The sequence below is a fragment of the Cynocephalus volans genome, chromosome 2, assembly GCF_027409185.1.
Source record: "Cynocephalus volans isolate mCynVol1 chromosome 2, mCynVol1.pri, whole genome shotgun sequence".
Lineage (NCBI taxonomy): Eukaryota > Metazoa > Chordata > Mammalia > Dermoptera > Cynocephalidae > Cynocephalus > Cynocephalus volans.
The window spans coordinates 151,384,760-151,407,553 of record NC_084461.1 but is presented as its reverse complement, the minus strand read 5'-3'; the positions used below and the strand labels follow the sequence as shown (position 1 = coordinate 151,407,553).

At 47.1% G+C, this 22,794-nt stretch overlaps 1 protein-coding gene across 5 annotated transcripts in view; it reads right to left on the bottom strand.

Annotated features, from left to right (window-relative positions):
• KCNIP1 (potassium voltage-gated channel interacting protein 1) overlaps nucleotides 1-22,794 on the bottom strand; it is a 384,666-nt gene that overhangs the window by 212,462 nt on the left and 149,410 nt on the right. For 3 of the 5 annotated variants that reach the window (XM_063085914.1, XM_063085915.1, XM_063085917.1), the window contains exon 1: nucleotides 3,120-3,180. The exons of the other annotated variants lie outside the window; for them this stretch is intronic. In XM_063085914.1, coding sequence (XP_062941984.1) covers nucleotides 3,120-3,180 — 61 coding nt within the window. Of the gene's footprint in view, nucleotides 1-3,119; nucleotides 3,181-22,794 lie in introns of those variants that run through there. 5 annotated transcript variants of the gene reach the window in all.

Sequence of the window (22,794 nt, the reverse complement as noted above, 5' to 3'; positions counted from 1 at the left end):
TAAAAAAAAATATGCATGTGCTTTTAAGTTGTATTTTTGAAGCATTCAGGGTTTTAGCTGAGCAGACTACGATGTTTTCAGGACCAGCCTCACAGCAGAGGTCAGCAGAGGCTGTAGCAAGGGACCAGCCTCTGTGTACCCAGGATTTTGGTCCTAGTTACCTGGACAGGGCTGGAAGAGGGTTCCAAAAATGAACTGTTAAGACTCTCAGAGGTACTGCCTATTTCCAGGATGGCCGTACTCTGGGCATTTTGGAAGTCCACAACAATAGAGACCTCAAATGAATAGTACCTAAAATTTGCTGACCACTTATTATGTAGCAGAGTCTGTGCTAAGTGTCTGACTTGCATTACTGCTGAAATCCACACAACACAGCAGCTATTTTAAGATGGTAACTACTACTGTCCCTGTTTTATAGTTGAGGAAAACAAGGCTTAGTCATATAGCTAGTAAATGGGAGAGCCTGGATTTGAACTCAGTGGGGAGACTGATTCCTGAATTGAAAATCCCAACCACTTTCTTCTGACTGCTTCTAATTAGATCTGAGCCTGATGTTTCAGAGATCATAGCAGCAGCTCTGGTGAGAGCATCAACCATAAAAATCTTAGAATTTGAGAACCAAATGGAAGCTAAAAAAATGTTTAATGTAACTTTCTCCTTTTACAAAAGAGAAACTGAGGCCCTGAGGGGGAAAGCGACCGGGCCAAGATGTGATCTCTGACTTCTAGCCTCCCCAGCCAGGGCTCTGTCCATGTTTCCAAGCTGCCTCCCTTGGAAGTGTCTTCTGATTAGCATCCCACTGAGCAAGACAGTGAGATAAGATGCTGCTGGGGGTTGAGGGGTGCAAATGCCTGTGGGAATGTATGCAGCTGGACTCCCCCAGACAATTCAAGCCAGTGTCGTGGGGCTCTGTGCAAGAGGGACTAAACACTCAGGGCTTGAGCAACTTGTCTTGGGGGCCCATTCAATGGCCCTGGACCTGCTATGAGCCTCAAACAAACACCGTTGCAAGGGTTAAATGAGAGTGTGCAGATAAAACACCTTCTGCTGACCAGGCACACAGTAGGGGCACACTGAATGTTAGTACCCCATTTTTTCTTTCTTAGGATCCTGGAAGAGAAAAGCAAAGAGCTTTGGCCTCTGAGAATCCAGCAGGAATTTATCCAGGGTGACCAGGAGTTTTAGGTAGGAGAAGGGAATAGTAGAAAGTAATGTCTGAGTTCTTACTCTTTTCCCAGCCCTGTGCAAGGAGCTCCATATCCATTATTCTTTTGACTCTCACATCCTTACAACAACCTACTCTGGGTCCCTGGTGGATGCAGCCAACACAGTATAGGAGGCAGGGTCCTTCCTGTCTCTACCTCCTATACACCAAGTTTCTCTCCTGGAGGTCATATACTCACCTATTTTACAGATAAGAAAACTAAGGCTTAGAGAGGTGAGGGGACTGGCCTAAGGTCACAGAGGGAGTGACAGAGCTGAAATTCACACTCAGACTCCATTGGACTCTACAGCCTGAGATCTTTTTGTGACACCTAATTGTCTCCCAGGAAGACTACAAGCATTGAAAATATTTTAAACCAAACCCTTGAGTTTCCCACAGACCTTTAGCCTCTAGGACCTCATGGTCGTCAGACAAATCATGGGGGGAGGAGATGTGGATTTGGTGCTGAATATTGTCCCCAGTCAAGCAGTGTCCCTGGATCTGTGAGAGGTGAGGATCTGAATGTCAAGGCACTGAGACAACGCTTACAGACCTGTCCTGCTCAGGCGGGTAAAAGGGCAACCAGTCCCTTCCCACTCAGCAGAATGTGTAACTCAGCTGGGCAAATGGGCAGAAGCCTCCTCCCGTGTTCTAGGCTACAGAAGCCAACCTGGCTTCATCTCCTAGGATTTGCACCCAGAGATCTCTTTCCTTGGTGCTCATCCAGTCTAATGTCTCTGGAAGCTGGGCCAGAAGTGGGCTCCTTCTTCCTGGAGCCTTCAAGGACAGCTTACTCACGGGAAGTGCTATGGTCTCAGCCAAGGTAAGACCAACCAAGTCCTAAGAGTAGGCTCACTGGAGTCCACCATTCCCTACTACAGTTCTAATCACTAGTCCATGTAAGGGATGAGAGCTGGACTCCCACCTGTAACCAGAATCTGGGCTCCAATGGCAGAACTTGGACGTTTAAGTGTCAGGTTACTTAAAATCCTTCTACTACTCACAATGGCATTTGAGCATTAAACAAATCAAAACCTATCATTTTTCCTGCTTCCAGTCTCTTTATCCTAACAACCAACTTTCTAACTGCTGGTTAGGTGGCCTGTATCGTCCCCATGGCCCAACGCCTGTCTGCACCAACTTCACATGGGCGCATTCGACAACTCTCCCACTGGTGAGATCCAGCACATCTCAGATGGGAAAGGCAGCTATAGAAGAGGGCTCAGGATAATATGCTCTATTAACCCTTGATGTAAACTCACATCTCAGCCACCCCTTGATGGTGCCCTCAACTCCCAAGAGGTTTCCAGAGTGTGGCAGCATGCTTGTGTGATGCCGTGGCTCCTGCTGACTCCCTGAGCCACCAGGACATGAGCCCTGGGAGTTTGACCTGGCAGCAGCTGATTCCTTTTGGCTTGCAGAGGCTAACTGAGGTAGGCAGGCAGAGCACTCTCTCCCTGCTGATGGGGCTCCCAGGTCTGCACCTGGCATCACCGCCTGGGAGGAGTGTGTGAGTGTGTGAGCACCCTTACAGGATGCTCACAGTTGCACACACGCCAGCTGTCATGGGATCGGGAAGAGCTTCCCAACATTTCCAACCCAGAGAATCCAGTCACCCCCACCTGTGAATTTGCCTCTTTCTTCTGCTCCTAGAGATTTTCCCAGGAGGAGGGTCCTGGCACCTGGTGTGTGTCCCAGAGGGATCCAGTCACCCCTGGGGCCAGCGCTCACCCTGACTCCCTCCTTTGGGTGTTCACACCACCCCTCCCACAGGTTCCTGGATCCTTTGGATACAAGAACCTGTCCCCGCTCCTCGTGGAGAGGGGCGTTTGTACTAAGCGAGGCAGGTGGCACACCCCAGCTCAGCACCCCCAAACCCAGCCAGGGGAACAAAAGGAAGGAGGTGGTGGCTTACCTTTGGAGGGTCGCCTTTGTTTGGTTTGCAGAGATGAGAAGGTGCCCATGACGGCCCCCATGGCAACGAAGACTTGTCTACGACTTGGGACCCCGAGCCCTGCCCCTCCCCTCCTCTGGAAAGAAATCAGTGTAGACTGTTTACTCCGAATTGGAGGACGGAAAAAGCACCCAGCAGCTCGCCTGCAGCTCGGTATTCAGCGAGCGTGGGGCTGGAGCGCTGGGAGGCTTCTCGCTTCCGTCTTCAGCCCCACACATGCACTGACTCAGAGGGCCAGCCGCTCCCGGCGAGCCTTCGGAACCGCTCCCCCGCGCGAGGACCCGGCCCGGCCGGTTCCCTCGCCAAGGGCCGAGGACGATGCTCCGAAGCCTGCCTGGCGCTGGCCACGGGGCCGCCGGCGCTCCCGCCCGGCCGAGGCTGCCGAGCCAGCGCCGCGTGCGGTGCGGGAGCCGCGGTCCGCCCGCCCCTCCTGCCGCACGCTCGGCTCCCCTCCCGGCGCTCGAGCTGGGTCTCTGGGGGCTGAATACCAATCATGAATGAACAGAGCCGCGGACCGGCGCGGAGCGGAGCCGCCGTGCGCCCGGCCGCCTGCCTGCGCTCGGGGCGAGAGTCTGAGCGGCGGCGGGAGCGGCGGGAGGGAACCACGGGAGGCGGGGCGGAGGGCGCGGGCTGCACCCGGCGGTGGCAGCGGGGGTCGCCTGGCACGACCCTGCTGCTGCCCGCACCGGCTGGGGCGTGTGCGGGACACCCAGGAGGATGCGTTCCTGGGCAGAGGGACCCGGGGCTAGGTACCTGGCTAATGGGGGAGGTCCGGGGGGGGGCGGGGCAGCAAATTGCCCCCAGGGGGAATGCGCGCACGTGTGTGTGTGTGTGTGTGTGTGTGTGTGTGTGTGTGTGTGTGTGTGTGTGTTGCACTGTCATTTCATTTAACTTCAAGGGAAATCTTTTTTAACCCACCAGCTGAATTCATGGGGTAGGGGAAAAGTCTGCCCCACCCAGGGAGGGATGATAAACGTATATCCAACTTGGTTGTTATGGGACGAGGGTGCTATCCTGCTCTGGGAGAACTTGAGGGGCCTGCAGAATCCTCCAATGCCAGGGTCCACCTTCTAATGACAGGGAATTGGGGAGAGGAAAGGAGCCTGGTTCCTTTGGGCCCTTGCTTTCTCTTTTTTCTGTTTCTTACCTTCCTCTCTCCCTCCTTCATCGTTCTCCCTTTTTCCCTCACTGGCACAGAATTCATTAGCCATCAGCTACGGGGCAGAGTTTGACTTAGTGCTTGAGACATAATGATTGCATAGAGGAAGCAATCTCCCTTCTGTGAGCTCTCACTCCAGGTCACAAAGACCCGCACCCCCCACTGTGGCTTCTCACTGAAAGGGCAAAGTTTGGGTCCACCTCTGTGGACTTAGTTCCTGTGGTGCTCAAATACAAGGTTTGCTTCCTGGAAAGCTGAGGAGGAGCTTCTCCTCCCCCAAGTCTGAACTGCCTGGATTCCCACTGGGACCCTTTTTGATTGGCACTGAGAATCCTTTGCGCAGGCTGCTCCCGTACTCCTACCCAGTCATTTCTTCTCTGTCACATAGATACACACGATGTTTGTGGTTCACAGAGTCCCCCAACATATGGCCTCATAAACACGCATGCACACATAGTCCCACATACATATGGGCACAGGTCCCTCAAGACCACACAGACAAGACATTGCTGTCACACACATAGACAGACCCAAAGCCCATAATGCACCCACAAGTGCATCCATAAGACCCTGCACAAGGTGCAGAGACACACAAACACACAGGCATGCAGATGCACACGCGATGCATATGACATGGCAGTCACTCACATGCACATGGGCTCAGAGCTGCACAGGCATACAATCATACCCCAAGGATATAGGGCCCCTCAGGAGTTGCTTCCCCTCTTTCCAGCCCATTAGCTGCTCCTTCAGGGTCTCAGGTGGCCTGCAACTTGTCTAGGGACTCTGAATACTTTTCTACACCTATTCAGCACTCAATGCTTTTTCAAATCCCAGCATGTGTCCTACTTTGTGCAACAGGGAAGGTGCACTTACTAACAAACTTTCTTTTCATTTGCATTGCCCACTGCTGTGTAACCACGTCACCCCACGAGATGTCCACCAAAGCCCTGTGAGTTAGGCAGATCGTGCCTGATCATCACCGTAGAGAGAAATTGAGGCTTAGCTAGTGTAAGAAATTTGCCTGAAGTTGCCCAACCAGGATGTGGGATTAAAACTCAGAGTCTAAGGCTCTGTCAACACCTCCTGGGGACCCTCCTGTTGGTAGATGAGGGCACTGGAGGCCACTGAGTTGGAGGGACCTGCTCTGGGTCCCCCCCGATTCAAAAGTTCAGCTCTCCTAATTGCCAGTTCAGGGCTTGCCTATGCCCAAGAGTCCTGGAGTCCTGGATGATAGAACAGGATGAAGGGGCTGGCCCCTGCCCCTCCCGCCATCTCTGCTGGGGAGAGGGCGTGGGGTGGGGCTGAAGCCTGAGGTCACCAGAGGACCCACTAGGACAGCCAAGACTCAAGGAACAGAGGAGGGCTTTTTGCTGAAGATAGGGTGATACTGCCTCCCCCTGCCCCCCATGCCATCTTGTCTTTGCCAACTTCTCAGGGACATCGACAGAGGAAACCCAAGCCACTTCACCCTCGGGACTCTGTGGATCTCCATACTACCTAAATGACCATGGCCAGGACAGTGCTTGAGAAGTGACAAAAGGCTAGGCTCCATTCTCTCATTTTTCCCTCCCCACAACCCTCTGAAGAAGCAGAGTACAGATGAATTGCTCCATTTTAGAGATCAGAAGTAGCAAAGTACCTCCAAGGAGTGGGAGTAAAGTGAAGACACCAAGATAAAGTCCAAACTGCTGCATGTGAATATTAGGACTTCTTGTGGCTTGGCTTCTTCTACCAGTCTCCTTGCCCGCTGTGCTCCCTTTGGGCCTCCAGCCACACAGATCCCTCACTATTCTCCAAATATGCTCTCCCTGGTGCTGCTTCAGGGCCTTTGCACATGCTGTTCCCTCTGCCTAGAACGCCCCTTGCCCCTTTCTCCTTCTGGAAACTGGCTGCTCATCCTTGAAGATCTACTTCAGGTGCCACGTCCTCCAGGAATCCTCCCCTGGCCCCAAGTTGGTGGCCCACTTGGAATTCTCATAGCACTCGGGGCTTCTTTTCTCATCAGCACACTCCCTACTTTGCTTCTCATCATCCCTTTTCTTGCTTGTGTCTCCCACTGGACTGTAAGTTCCTCAAGGGCAGATACCAGTACTGATTTAACTCTGCACTTTCTGCTTAATCCCTGGTTTCTGATGGGGTGCAGTCAATCTATGCTGAATGAATGAGTGAGCTAGTTTTCTTTGCTCAGTGACTTATGAACTAAGTAAAAACTGACAATTACCAGATCATCCTTGCCCCTTAAAGGACAAAGCGCACTATCCCAAGTGAAGGCTCATTCATTCATCCATTCATTCAAGAAATATTAATGCATTCATGTATCTACCACGTACCAGATATTTACATGCACAATAGCTCATTTATTCCTGATGACACCCTGTGAGGTAGGTATTATCTGCAGATAAAGAGACAGTCACGCACACACGTGTGCACACACGCACTATACAATGCAGCAGACATCCCCTGTGAGATGCTCATAAAGAATATATGGTAAGTATGAAGGACGAGAGACAAAGGAGATAATAGCAGACCCACTCCATGCCTCTTGGAACTTGCAGTAGAGAGCAGAGAACTGCATGCGGAGAGAGGGAGCAACAGAGCAGATGTGCCGAGGGAGTGTCAGGGAGCCTCCCCTCAGTCACCCTGGCTGTAGGAGACATTTGTCCTCTTGTCCCTCACATGGTGTACTTGGTAAGGTGACCTTGCCAGCCCCATCCAACCTGAGCTTCAATGGCTGTGGTCACTCCCTTTACTCTGAAAGGTAAGCTAGCTCATGTACCATCTCCAGCTCTTGTCCCTCCGTCATCCTATCTGAATGTTTGAGTCCCCACCAAAATTCATATGTTGAAGCCCTAACCCTCAATGTGGCTGTATTTGGAAATAGGACCTCTAAGAAAATAATTAAGGTTAAATGAGATCATGAGGGTGGGGCCCTGATCTGATAGGGCCTTTTAAGAAGAGACACTAGAAACACCCCTCTCCCATGCACCCACAAAGGAGAGGTCGTGTGAGCACACCAGGAGAAGGTGGTTGTCTGCAACCCAAGGGGAGAGGCCTCACTACACCCCAACTCTTCTGGCACCTTGATCTTGGACTTCTACTTTCCATAACTGTGAGGAAGAAATTCCTATTGTTTAAGCCACACAGAATGTAGTATTTTGTTAAGCATCCCAAGCAGACTAAGACACACTCCCAGTGCCAGTCCTTGCCCTCAGAAGGTTCTGGAAGCGAGGCCCTCACTCTGACATGAGCATGGATGTAGGACTCCTTAGGGCACTCCTCTGAGGCTGGTCACAGAGGAAGGGGTGAGGTTGTCAGAGATCTGCAGTGATGCTGTTAAAGCGTGCATGTGCTTGTCTGAGTTGTAACATGCAAGCCCTGTTCTTTCTCTCCCTCCCCTCCTCTTTCTTCCTCCCTCTTTTCTTCCCTATTTCCCTCCCTCCCTCCATCCTTTCCTCCTCCCTTCCTCTCTCTTTCTTAATTCATTTCTCCCTCCCTCCTTCTTGCCTCCCCACCTTCCTCCTTTGCTTCCTTCCTTCCCACTGCTCCCTCAGCCATGTTTCTTCCAGTCCATGTGGACAACAGCAGATCATTCCCACCACAAACAGAGGTAGCATAGTATCAGATTAAAAGTATGGATTTTGGGAGCTGCTAGCACTGGGTTCAAATGCTGATTTTGCTCCTTTGCTGTGTGACTTAGGGCATGATGATTACTTTTTCTGAACCCTACTTTTATCTTCTTTTGGATTACATTGGTACCTATCTCGTAGTGTTGCTGGGAGGGATCGGTATTGGAGATAATGTTTGTAAGGCCCTTAGTAGGTGCCTGGCACACAGAGAGGCCCATTATGGAAGGTGGACCACTACTGTTCCTATTGCTGTGGGCCAGGCATTGTGCTGGGCTAGAGGGGTATAAAAATGAGTAAGCCACAGCCCTTCCCCTTGGCTTCCATCTTTGCTCTTCATCTGTTTGATAGAAAATCTATTCTCAGGGTCCCCATCTGGTATTAAAAGAGTCAGATTAGTTAAGGAAGGGAATGTGGTTGGCACCTGATTATGTGCAGTTCAGCACTATGCTTGCTGCTGCTTGTGCCATTTCCCAAATGTTCTGCATGCATAAGTCTGGCCTCCTCAAATAGACTGTGAGCTTTTAGAAAGCAAAGGCCGAATCTTCTCCTGCTTTGCATACACCTCCCACCCCGCCCCCGGCAACCAGCCCAGCCCAGCACATCCTAAGTGTTCCACAAATACTCATACTGAGATCATTCAGGGCAGGGGAAAGGGTGTCACCATTTATCCCTGGATTCAAGTCCCCTCTTCTCTTATAAATGTGTACCTGGGCCTTAGCTACATGAACACAGCCACTTCATGAAGTTGGTGTGAGGACTGGATAAGATAAAGTAAAAGCAAAGTGCTTTGTCTTCCTGTTAAGCACTCTGCAAATGTTCTTTATTGTTATTTGCTCTGGGGCTCACTAGTTATTCATTCATTCATTCAACAAATATTTATTAAGCATCATCTACCTACCAGGTACTATTCTAAATATATGGATCAATAATGAACAGGAAGAGGCAAGAGTCCCCACCCTCAGGAAGCTGGTAGTCTAGGGCTGGAGACAATCAGATCATCTCATCATCTCATCATTGCAAACTGAGTTTAGGCTGGGAAGGAAATGGGGGGCTGATGAGTTTGGTGTGGCAGGTGGGGAAGCAGGTGGGATAACCTTGTGCAAACCCTGAAGTGATGAACAAGTACGTGCAGATCGTCAGCAGGCAGGGAGTAAATGCAACTTCCACGTCAGGGAGAGCCGGCTTGAAGTCCTGGGTTTGCTCTGTGACTTCGGGCAAGTTATTTGGTCTTTGAGAGTCTCAATTGTCTCATGTTTGCATGTCACAGGGTGAGGTGGAAAGTGACTTTGATTACAAAAGTGCCTGGCGCAGGGTCTCCCTGGCTGGAAAGCAGTCCTGGCTCAGAAAATACTAACTCCATTCCTCAGTTTTCCCTTCTGGTCCCCTTTGCTTGCACCTTCTTCCTCCATCTCCCTTTGACTAAGACTTGGGCTGGGGCAGCACGTCTCCTGGGCCCCATCCTTATACATCAAGCCTGGCCTCATCTGTCGGGGTTGATCATGTCCTTTGAGGCAGCAAGACTAATGTGGGCTGCAGGGGAAGCTGGGGAAGCCAGGACACAGGCTCTGCCCTCCATGCTCTGATGGCTGCACTACCCCAAGGGCTCCCCTTTCATGCTCCAGTGCTGGAGCAGTTTCCACCAGGGACTGAGATGAGTTCAGACAGAGTGCAGCCACGCACGCAGCCGAGACACTGGCAGCAAAGCCCTCCAAGTTACCCAGATCCTGCTAGGAGTGTGTGGGGGGAGGATATTCCTGGAGGCCAGAGACATCATAGGTGCCAGCACTATGCTTGGCACAAGGCAGATACTTCATGAATATTGATCAAATGGCTCTCTGGGGGTGGATGGAAGGATGATGGAAAGGGGAAGGATGGATAATGAATGGATTCAAACATTCAAACAAACACTGAAGTATCAGATGAAGCCTGTAAACCTTTTCCCCAGCATAAACACGCATGCATGAGCACACCTTCACACTCTGTGTAGAATTTCACGGTGTTCATGACTCTCCCTCAGAGTTTGTCCATGGACAACTGATTAAGAAACTCTGTCCTAAAGAGGAAAGATTATAGTAAGGGATTTGACTCATTCAGTTCTTAACTGTGTGCTTTAACTTCTTTGCACCTCTGTTTCAACATCTATAAAATAGGTACAATAGCCATGTCTATTTCTTAGTGTTGTTATGAGACAGAAGCATTGAAGTGCTTTAGCATAGTGCATGGCAGGTTGCAAGGCTCAGTGAAAGGTGCAGGTGATCATTAACATCATCATTAATCTGCATTCATTCATTCATCCAGTCACATCTTTGGGAGGGCATTGAAGGGGTACCTCCTGGGGTTGCAGAGGTTTATGTTCACCAAGAAACTGTCAGAAGTACCTCTCTAGCTCTGCTGTAGAAGAAACCAGTCCTTGACTCTGGTCAGCCCCAACCACAGTCCTAAGAAGAAACAAAAGTTGGGACTCAGCAAGGTCAGGGGTCTACGTCAGCTTATGTGGATGAAGGTCAGGGTGGAGAAATCAAGGGTGGACCTGAGTAGAAAGGGAAGGGGGGTTGGAAGGAGTGGAGGTGAGAATCAGGGGCAGAGCAGGGATGAGATGGGATGGGAGTGGCCCTGGGCAGCTGCTGTTCTGGGCCACAGTGGTGTGGTTCAGCGTGGGCAGGTGAAGCTGAAATAGCTGGGGCAAAGGGGACAGGCACTGTGGTTAGAATTTTTTGTCTTTCAAACAGAATACAGCAACACATACGTAAAATTATTCACCACGATCAAGTGGGATTCATCCCAGGGATGCAAGGTTGGTTCAACATATGCAAATCAATAAATGTGATACACCATATTAATAAAATCAAACACAAGGACCATATGATCATCTCTATAGATGCTGAAAAGGCATTTGACAAAATTCAACATTCATTCATGACAAAGACCCTCTATAAGTTAGGTATAGATGAAAAGTATCTCAACATATTAAAGCCATATATGATAAACCCACTGCCAATATCATCCTGAATGGGGAAAAGCTGAAAGCTTTTCCTTTAAGAACAGGAATTAGACAAGGATGCCCACTCTCACCACTCCTATTCAACATAGTGTTGGAAGTACTAGCCAGAGCAATCAGAGAAGAGAAGGAAATAAAGAACATCCAGATTGGAAAAGATGAAGTCAAACTGTCCCTGTTTGCAGATGACATGATCCTATATATCGAACAGCCTAAAGCCTCTACAAAAAAACTCTGGGAGGTGATAAATGATTTCAGCACAGTAGCAGGATACAAAATCAACACACAAAAATCAGTAGCATTTCTATTCTCCAATAGTGAACATGCAGAACGAGAAATCAAGAAAGCCTGTCTATTTACAATAGCCACCAAAAAAATAAAATACTTAGGAATTGAGTTAACCAAGGAGGTGAAAAATCTCTATAATGAGAACTACAAACCACTGCTGAGAGAAATTAGAGAGGATACAAGAAGATGGAAAGATATCCCATGCTCTTGGATTGGAAGAACCAACATAGTGAAAATGTCCATACTACCCAAAGTGATATACAAATTCAGTGCAATCCCCATCAAAATTCCAAAGACATTTTTCTCAGAAATGGAAAGAAGTATCCAGACATTTATATGGAATAATAAAAGACCACGCATAGCCAAAGCAATGCTGAGCAAAAATAAAATAAAATAAAAAAAAAAAGCTGGAGGCATAACACTACCTGACTTTAAACTATACTACAAAGCTATAATAACCAAAACAGTATGGTACTGGCATAAAAACAGGCACACTGATCAATGGAATAGAATAGAGAATCCAGAAATCAACCCACACACCTACAGCCATCTGACCTTTGACAAAGGCACCAAGCCTATACACTGGGGAAGAGACTGCCTCTTTAGCAAATGGTGCTGGGATAACTGGATATCCATATGCAGGAGAATGAAACTAGACCCATACCTTTCACCATACACTAAAGTCAACTCAAAATGGATTAAAGAATTAAATATACAACCTGAAACAATAAAACTTCTTAAAGAAAACATAGGAGAGACACTTCAGGAAATAGGACTGGACACAGACTTCATGAATATGACCCCAAAAGCACGGGCAACCAAAGGAAAAATAAACAAATGGGATTATATCAAACTAAAGAGCTTCTGCACAGCAAAAGAAACAATTAACAGAGTTAAAAGACAACCAACAGAGTGGGAGAAAATATTTGCAAAATATACATCAGACAAAGGATTAATATCCAGAATATACAAGGAACTCAAACAACTTTACAAGAAAAAAACAAGCAACCCAATTAAAAAATGGGCAAAAGAGCTAAGTAGGCATTTCTCTAAGGAAGATATACAAATGGCCAACAGACATATGAAAAAATGCTCAACATCACTCAGCATCCGGGAAATGCAAATCAAAACTACACTTAGATACCATCTTACCCCAGTGAGGATGGCTAAAATCCAAAAGACTCTGAACGATAAATGCTGGTGAAGTTGCGGAGAAAAAGGAACTCTCATACATTGTTGGTGGGACTGCAAAATGGTGCAGCCTCTATGGAAAATGGTATGGAGATTCCTCAAACAATTGCAGATAGATCTACCATATAACCCAGCTATCCCACTGCTGGGAATGTACCCAGAGGAATGGAAATCATCAAGTCGAAGGTATACCTGTTCCCCAATGTTCATCGCAGCACTCTTTACAATAGCCAAGAGTTGGAACCAGCCCAAATGTCCATCATCGGATGAGTGGATATGGAAAATGTGGTATATCTACACAATGGAATACTACTCAGCTATAAAAACGAATGAAATACTGCCATTTGCAACAACATGGATGGACCTTGAGAGAATTATATTAAGTGAAACAAGTCAGGCACAGAAAGAGAAATACCACGTGTTCTCACTTATTGGTGGGAGCTAAAAATAAATAAATAAATTCACACACACACACACACACACACACACACACAAAAAAAAAAACCGGGGGGGGGGTGGAGGGAAGAAGACATAACAACTACAATTCCTTGAAGTTGATACGACAAGGAAACAGAAAGGACATTGTTGGATGGGAGGGTGGAGAGGGAAGAGGCAGGGGGGTTTCGGTAATGGGCCACAATAATCAACCACATTGTATATCGACAAAATAAAATTAAGAAAAATAAATAAATAAATAAAATTAAATTAAAAAAAAAGATTGGGGGAAAAATGTAAAAAGAAGAACACATAAAAATTATGCGAAATTCAATTTTAGGTGTCTATAAATAAAGTTTTATTGGAAGACAAAAAGTAAAAATAAAAATAAATAAATCATGGTTGTGAAGACATGAACTCTTCTGAGTCAGTGGTTTTCAGAGTCAAAAAGTAAGCCATGATAATAATGGCAAGAAGGTGCACTGTTTACACCTCAAAGTCAAAGAAAGGATTTGGATGGTGTATCACTTTGTCTACTGGGTCAACATCCCAAATCTTACTTATGAAGTGAAGGAAAAAGAACCATTTCCACATGACTGCATTTTCAGTTTCCAGATCCTGAAAGTCCTTTCTCTTCCTTTATTTATGGCTCAGTCTGTAGCAGGCATACAAACTTTAGTATGAGAATTTCTTCTCAGACCAGTTAGTCTTTTAAAGTCATTTCAATTGCAGCTAAGTATTAGCTTGGCCTAGGTTTAATCACCGCAAGATCTGTACAATGGGTTCTCAAAAAGTTCATGGGAAATGTGCATTATGAAAAAACTATTGATGAATTTCAAAAAAATTTTGCACCAGAATAAACTCATATTAACTTCTCATGACATGTCTGAACAGAATCTAGTCTGAGGCACTAAGAAGGATAAGACAGGAGTTTAAAAAGAGTCCCTATCGAAGCAACATAAATTCTACTAAAACTGATACAAAAACGTCAAATTTATCCTGAAGCTTGGGAGAAAAAATGGTGATCATTGATGCTTTATGAAAAATGTATGGGGACAATGCCCCAAAGAACTCAGCAATTTATAAATGGATAACTCATTTTAAGAAGGAATGAGACAATGTCGAAGACGAAGCCCACAGCAGCAGACCATTCACATCAATTTGCAAGGAAAAAGTAATCTTGTTTATACCCTAATTGAAGAGGACTGAAGATTAATAGCAGAAACAATAGCCAACACCATAGACATCTCAACTGGTTCTCCTTACACGATTGTGACTGAAAAATTACAGTTGAGCAAAGTTTCTGCTCGATGGGAGCCAAAGCTGTTGTGCCTTGATCAGCTGCAGACAAGAGCAGAGCTCTCAATGGAAATATTAAACAAGTGAGATCAAGATCCTGAAGCATTTTATGGAACAATTGTAAAAGGAGAGGAAACATGGCTTTACAAGTACAAGCCTGAAGACGAAGCAAAGCAATGGCCACCAAAAGGTGGATGTGGTCTCTCTAGTCAGAGCAAAAGTAAACCAGTCAAGAGCTAGCATCATGGCAACAGTGTCTTAGATGCTTAAGGAATTGTATTTGTCGACCTTCTAGAGGCCCAAGAACGGTAGCATCTGCTTGTTATGAGAGTGTTTGGAGAAAGTCAGCCAAAGCTTTAGCAGAAAAATGCCCAGGAAGCTTCACTGGAGAGTTTTCTCCACCACGACAAGGCTCCTGCTCACTCCTCTCATCACACAAGGTCAATGTTGGGAGAGTTTCTCTGGGAAATCATTAGGCTTCCACCTTATAGTCCTGATTCGTCTCCTTTTGACTTTTTGTTTTTTAATCTTAAAAAATGTTTAAAGGTTAGCCATTTTTCTTCAGTTAATGTAAAAAAGACTGCTTTGACATGATTTCCCAGGGTACACAGTTTATTAGGGATAGACTAAATGGCTGGTGTCATCACTTACAAAAGTGGCTTGAAGTTGATGGAGCTTATGTTGAGAAATAAAGTTTGTATTTTTTACCTTTATATTTTGATTCCCTTTGTCATTAACTTTTTGAAGTCCTCTCATATAATCTATAACAAAGATGGATGAAAAATAAAAACTGATTCTATTTTATTGAAAAAAAAAAAAAAAAAAAGAAGTAGCCCATGGTCTGTGGTGTCCCAGGAAGTGGCAGAGGAGTGGATCTTTCAAGTAATGTTTTGGCCAAACGAGATTTTGTCAAATACTTAATGGTAGGCAGCTTGAGACAATGGAAAGGACACTGATTAGAGGCAGACCAATTTGGGGTCGAATCTGGCCCTAGGAGGGAAGGGATTTTTGCTTGTTTCATTCACTCTTTATTCCCAGTATAGTGTCTGGTACATAGCATGTCCTCAATATTTGCTGAATGAATACACAGAAAAATTAATAATTTGCTGAAGGCTCAATTTTCTCATACATGTAATGGGTGTTTCTCAGGAAACATCAGCCCTAGAGTTTCAAACAAAAAATGTCGTATAATTATCTGGCTCAAAAAAAAAAAAAAAAAAAAGAATTTTTTGTCTTTCTAAGCTGCACGGATCCATAATCTCCTTGGGTAAATGTCCAGGAGTCAACTCTGCCCACCCCCCTGCTTTATTCTTCTAAGGTTATATAAAAATTAAATTAACAATGGGAGTTTTTACTATATGCCAGTCACACACCTGGTCTCACTTAATCATTTCAATAGCCTCATAAGGTAGGTACTCTTATTATCCTCCATTTTATATATGAGGCAAATAAGGCACAGACAGGTTAAGCAACTTGCCCAAAGTCACACAGAAAATAAGTGGTGGAGCTGGCCTTGAACTCAGATGATCTCACTCCAGAGTCCATGCCCTCTGTCTAGCTCCAAGCGCTCCTGCTGCTCTGGCAACTGACTTCTAGCAGTGTTTCTCGAGGGAGGCCACAATTCACTGGGGGCTCACAGGTATGGTGTAGCTTCTTGGAGCCAAGGGACAGATGCAAAGGAGAGGTGTGCAGATCCCCAACCCTCTAAATGGCAGGTGCTGCTCCCATCCATATCCTCAGTGCTTAGGGGCTGCAGCCATGCCCACCAGCCTGCCGGGATGCACACAGGGTCTGTTTCTTGCCTCAGCTTCTACAGACTGGAGACCCTGGAGAAAGTGAGCAGGGCAGGGAGGAGGGAGCAGTAACCACACGCCAGCTGATTAGTAATAATGCCAGTGATGAGCGGATGAGAGTGCCCCTAGCTGTGCACGGCCTGCTGAACCTGTCAGCACCAGCTCCCAGCTCCCAGCACTGCCACGCTGCTGCAACTGGAGCCTGAAGAGGAAAGAAGCCAGGGAGGAGGGAAGGAAGGGGAAAAGAGTCGCAGTTGCCATCCTGCTGAGGGCTGACCCAGGGACAGGGCCTGCAGAAATGAGGCAATGTACAACTGTAGGATATTAATGGGTGTTTCTTCTGTTATTTCCTGTGACCACATACCTGGTCCTACATTTGAGACCTGTGGCATTCACTGCTCAGGGCAGAGATAACACTGAAACAGTGGGGTCACATCTTGAATTTTGACTATCAAAGGTCTGGCGGGTGATAAAAGGCCTGGAAGAGTATGTGACCAGTGGGAGAGGAATGAGGGGTTTGTCCTTGACCTCCACCTCAGGCAGAGTCTGGGGGCTCGTGGTCTGTTCAGCACTGAAACCCGTGTCTTTGGTGGAATGTGGGAGCTGAGAGCAGACACCTGCTCCTTTCCGAAGTAGAGCCTGGGAGAGTGGACATGGCCCAGGGTCCCCCTCCCAGCCCCACCAGCCCTCTATGAGGCAGGAGCATTGTATAGCCACTGGCCTGTGTGTCTTCTCTAGGCACGGGGTTCCTGACCATTCTCTTCTGAGCAAGTCTGTCAAGGAGAAGAAGAATCTCTCCCCTGCACCCAAGAAGGGCATGACCCAGAAAGCCCCCAGAGATCCAGCAAATGTTGGGTCTAGGCTGGGAGGCCCCAGCTGTGACCTGGATGGCACATTGACCACAGACTGCACAGGAACCAGGACAGGGAGCTGCTGGCCTGCAGAGGTGATAAGGCTGCAAAGTAGAGGGGGAGCCCACCTCATACCTCAGTGCTCCACAAGCCCACCCCAAAATGTTCAGGCAACATGGGATGGGGCATCTGGAACTGATTGAGATTTGTCTGCCACTGAGAGAAATGGGAACTTGGAATAGAAATTAAGCTCAGCAATTTAAGAAATAAGCAAAGTAATATTTCTGGCACAGCAGAGTAAGTTTCCTGAAAGTCTTAGCTGTTCCTAAAATGATCCTCACAATGCCTCCATCGCAGGAGGTTCTTTTCTCTATTCTCCTCTTTTTCTCTTAACATTTACTTGTACATATTTGCGGGGTACAGCATGTTGTTTCAATGCATGTATACACGTACAATGATTCACTTAGGGTAGACAGCATAGTTTTGTACCCATTAGTCCACCACCTCTCTTTTCCCCATTTTACAGATTAGCAAACTGAGGTTCAGAGAGGTAACATAATTTTCCCAAAGCCACAAAGCTGGAGTGATCTGTAGACTCTGAGTTTGAACCCAGGCTGTCTGCTTCAAAGCCCATGCCATTATCCAACAAAGAAAGAAAACAGAGGGGAGCAGGAAGGGAAGAGAGAACTGAGCAGAAACAGCAGAGTCAGAAAGATGAGGGAGGTGTTGGGGGGCCTCCCCTCTTCCTGCCTCCTGGGATAGCTAGAAGGGAAAAGTGGCTGTGAAGGGCCTTGGTAGCTTAGAGGACACCACGGGGCACATGCATGTGGCCCGGCACATAGGTGGCCAGGTGGAGGGGGAGGGATGATGAAGCAGCTCCAGGAGTAGTGACACTCATGTGGTAATATTGCTCTGACACTGAGAACATTGCCCTTCCTCCCAAGAGTGCCTCCCAGGAGCCCTCCTCCTGAGAGCCCAGGCTGGTCCTCTTCTCAGCTCACTCTATGTGGAAGATCCCTTCCCGGGATGCCACAAGATACTGCCTTGACAATATTGGCTCTTCCAGCTGAGACCGTTTCTGTAGTCCCGTCTCGCCCTGGGCTGGCCCTGAGCAAGTGAGGGGGTTGGGTGCTCGAGCTGGTGCTGGGGGAGCTCATTGACAGTCCGAGGCTCTCCTACTCTGGGCTGGCATTTGCGTGGTGCATTAGTATTCATGCCCACAGCTCAGGGCTGTTCTGGATGGAGGATGCTATGCAGATGAGCATCGAGCCTGGAGTGGGATGAGAATGGACACAGTTTGCTAGGAATCAAGGCGATCGGGTAAAAGGAGGTTAAGGAAGGCTGCAGACTTCAGACCAGGGCTCCTTGCCTGCTTCCCACACTGCCAGTCTCTGGGGTACCTGCCATCTATAATGGGCGAGCTCCCAGCCAGTTCCTCCAACAATTTGGCCAGCCCTCACTGAGTCCCTGCTCTGCGCCCTCATCCTGTGATAGCACCAGGGATGCAGACACAGGTGAGGTGGGCACAATCCTGGCCCTTAGGAAGCTCACAGTCCCGTGGAGACAGAGGGTATCTAAACCATTTGAAGATGGGGAGAGTCCAAGGGCAATCAGCTAAGAGGCCACAACAGCTCAGAGAAGGGACATCTAATTCAACCTGGTGAAAGACAAGTGGTGAAGGAAAGGGGGTCAGGCAAGGCTTTTCAAAAGAAGAGATGCTTAAGCTGGGTCTTGAGAGATGAATGAGAATTTGCCAGCCAAACACCACTCTTAACACATGATTTTGTTTAGGATCCTCATCTTTGACTCCAAAGGAGTCAGTCTATTTCACTTATAGAAATGCCCCAGTGGACCGATCACCACTAACCCCATTTATGGATTTCCCAAACCTACTACGAAGGACTTTAGAGAAAACAGGTCCAGCCACCACGGGTGACTTAACTAGATAAAATCTGTGATACTTGATTAAAGTGAGTGCCCGGGTCACCCAGAAGCAATTGGATCTTCCTGAAGATCTCTAGGAGTGGAAATTTCCTAGCTTCTGTATGTAACTGTCCCAACATTTCACCATGCCCAGAGCTAGCAAGTTCCTCTTAATGTCTCACCAATGTCTGCTAAACTGAAGAGCATTTACTCTTAATACCAGGAAGCAGGGAATGGAATGCCTTGCCTAAGAACCCTTTGTGCAAGCGACCAGAGCCTCACAAAGCCGTCATTGTCCAAAGCTAAGTATCCCAGGGGGAGGGGAAGCTGACAGTTGGTGGGGGATGTAGGTACAGACAGTGCACAAAAAGCTTTCCACAGCAGAAGCTGAATGGGCAGGGTTGATGGAAGGCTAAGGGATTTAACCTGTACCCCAGGCTCTGATTCTGACCATGCTCATATGTGGTATCACAGAAAGTTGTTTGGTCTTTGTCTCTGATTCCAGCCACAGAGTTCCTAAGCAACAAGGGTATAGGAACATCTCTTATTCTAATGAGGTGATTCTGGGTTGGCTCCTGATAGCTTTAGGGTAGGACCAGTCACTCAAAGGAACAAGCCTGGAGTAGAAGCTTGGAACTTTCAGCCCCACTCCCAACACTGGAGATGGGCTGGAGATTGAATTAATCACCAGTGGCCAATGATTCAATCAGTCATGCCTGTGTAATGAAACCTACACTTAAAACCCTAAACAGTAGGATTTGGAGAGCTTCCTGGTTGATGACCACATCAAAGTTTGGAAGGGCATAGAAACTTTGCCCCACATCTCCTCCCTCCCCGCACCTTGCCCTGTTCATTTCTTCCATTTGGCCATTCCTGAGCTGTATCCTTTAACACAACCTGGTAAAGGACAGTAACATGTATTACTGAGTTCTGTGAGCTGTTCTAGCAAATTATTGAACCTGAGGAGGGTGTTGTGGGAACCCCTGATTTACAGCTGGTCAGTGAGACGTACAGGTGGTCTGGGACTTGCAACTGGTGTCTAAAGTGGGGCAGTCTTGCAGGACTGAGCCCTTAACCTACGGGGTCTGTGCTAACTCCAGATAGTTAGTGTCTGAACTGAATTGAATTGTTGGATACCCAGGATTGCCATCAGAGAATTTCTCCCAATCTGAGCCTCTATCTATTTATCAAATGGCTCAAGGGAGAGGAGTATGAGTGATTGTTCCCTTTAAACTCCAAAACCAAACTTAGTTCTGGGTACGGAATCTCTGCCCTGGATACTTGTCACAGTTTTATTTAGAGTGGTCTGCTTAGAGCTGTGCCCGGGAGTGTGTGTGTGTTGGGAGGGGGAGGACAGGGGATGAAGGGAAAGCCATCTAGAAAGATGGAGAGAGGAAGAGAGAGGTGAGAGGTCGGGGCCCTGGGGCCATCCTGCGTGAGGCCATTAGCCCAGGTCAGCTCCCCCAAGTCTGGTCTGGCCGAGGTCCCGGCAGCCGCCAGACAGTCTCATTCCTTCTCTACCGACAATGGTGCAATCTTGATTGCCTGCAGCATGGCTTTCTCTTTCCCAAGGGAAATTTCTGTCTGTTTCTGGCAGCCATCCTCCATCTTTCGGGGTAAACACCAAGGTAATGGATGGAATCATCTTCCTCTCTCCTTCCTTCAGTGCAGCAGCCTCCCGGGCTGCTCAATCACTGCTAAGGGGCTTGTGGGTCAGCGTCCACCTGGCCGGCCTCGTGCCCTCTAGCCTCCGGGGGAACAGGCACATCCCTCCTCTCCAATACTAATGAAATCTTCCTTCTGCTCCATGCCCAGCGGGGCGGGGGTCAATACTTTTCCCCACTTGCCTTGACTCTGTGCTCCAGCTCGGTAATTACACCTCACACCTCATTGCAGACAGCTGCTCCGTACCATCCCCTCCTGGAAGCTTAAAAAGTCCTCTCTGGCTGCAGGTGTGTGAATTCTCTGCTTCTCCTGGGTCCTTTGTCAGCCTTGCATCTGCACACATTGATGCCCCCCAACACACACACTCAAGACACCCTTCCCAGGCCTATCTTCCATCTGTCCTAATCCTGTTCCTCGCTGCTGGCTTTGCTCATGTCATGTTGCATCTCTCCACAAAGATTTACTACATGCCTCCCTCTACATTCAGAATCCAGTGACACCCACAGTGACTGCTTGCTTCTCAGAGGGCAAACACCCAGCTCTGGGCTTGTACCTTGCAGGTGCACAAAGTAAATTGTGAATGAATGAGTGGATGAATAAATGAATGGATGAATGAGTGTGCACTTACATGTCTACCCGCCTCCTCTGATGTTTAACCATATGTTATTTTGTTTTGCTTTTTAAATGCTTCACAGAGAGAGATGATGAAAAGCCTTCACAGGAAGGGAAACTTTTCTTAAATGTTATTCATTCGTCGCCTAGGCTCATTTGGCAACATCCTAGTCAGTACCAGGTGTGAGGACATAGAGAAACTAATCAAACTTGTCTCTGCTCTTTGAGAAGCTTTTCCTAATGTCATGGCTCTTGACCCTTCCTGGGATCCCTTTGAAAATCTGATGAACTCTGTGAACTCTTTGCCCAGAAACACACACACACACAAATGGGTAAAATATGGGGTCAATAACCTGACTGCAGCCCCTGGTTTGCTGAGAAAGAGAAGCAAGTTAATAGACAATTTTAATATCTTTTGCTAAGGGCTAAGCCAGAAAGCATGGTCAACTTATATGAGGGGTCACAGAAGGTGGGATGAGGTGTCTCAGGGACATGGGGGCCAAGAAAGATATTTCAGAAGGGCTGGCTCTGGAGGAATGAGTAGAAATTTACCAAGCAAGCAAAGGGAGAGGAGGAGAAAGGTGAACCAGCATGTGCAAAATACAGAAGTATGTGTTGGTTTCCAGGAGCTCGGGGAGGAAGGAATGGGAAGAGACTCCTAAAGGGTCAGGGTTTCCTTCTGGGGTCATGGGAATGTTCTGTGATTAGAGAGTGGTGATGGTTGCACAACCTTGTGAATACCATAAAAACCATTAAATTGTACACTTTAAAATGGTTAATTTAATTTTTTCTTCTGTTTTTTTTTTTATTATAACTTCTCAATATACATTGCAGTTGATTTTAGTGACCCTTTACTCGTTCCTCTTTTCTCCCTTCCTCCCTCCTCCATCATATCTGTTCACTTGTCTTAACAAGTTCAAGGAATTGTTGTGGTTATTGTGTCTTCTTTCCCTCTACCCTTTGTTTGTGTGCTTATCTATTTATTTTTAGCTCCCACAAATAAGTGAGAACATGTGGTATTTCTCTTTCTGTGCCTGACTTGTTTCATTTAGTATAATTTTTTCTAAATCTATCCATGTTGCTGCGAATGGTAGTATTTCATTCTTTTTATAGCAGAGTAGAATTCTATTGTGTAGATATACCACATTTTCCGTATCCACTCATCTGATGATGGATTTTGGGGCTGGTTCCAACTCTCGGCTATTGTAAATAGTGCTGCAATAAACATTGGAGTACAGGTATCCAAAAGGGTTAATTTTATTTTATGGTATGTGAATTATGATGGTTAATTTCATGTATCAACTTGGCTAGGCCATGGCACCCAGTTGTTTGGTCAAACACCAGTCCAGATACTGCTGTGAAGGTAATTTTTTAGATGAGATTAACATTTAAGCCAGAATTTTTTGAGTAAAGCAGATTACCCTCCACAGTATGGGTGGACTTCATTCAATTGGTTGAAGGCCTTAAGAGCAAAAGGCTCAGGTCCCCCAGGTAAGAGGGCATTCTATTTCCAGACTGCCTTTGAGTTCAAACTGTAGCAACAACTCTTCTGTAGGTCTCTAGCTTGTTGACCTGCCCTGCAGCCTTTGGACTTGCCAGCCCCTACAATGATATGAGCTATTCCTTGAAATCTCTTTCAATCTCTCTCTCTCTCTCCCTCCACATCTCATTGGTTCTGTTTCTCTGGAGAACCCTGACTAATACATGAATTATATCTCAATTTAAACATATTCACTAGTAGGGGACTCAATAAATTATAGCAAGACTGTGAACAACAAGTGCACAGGCATGAA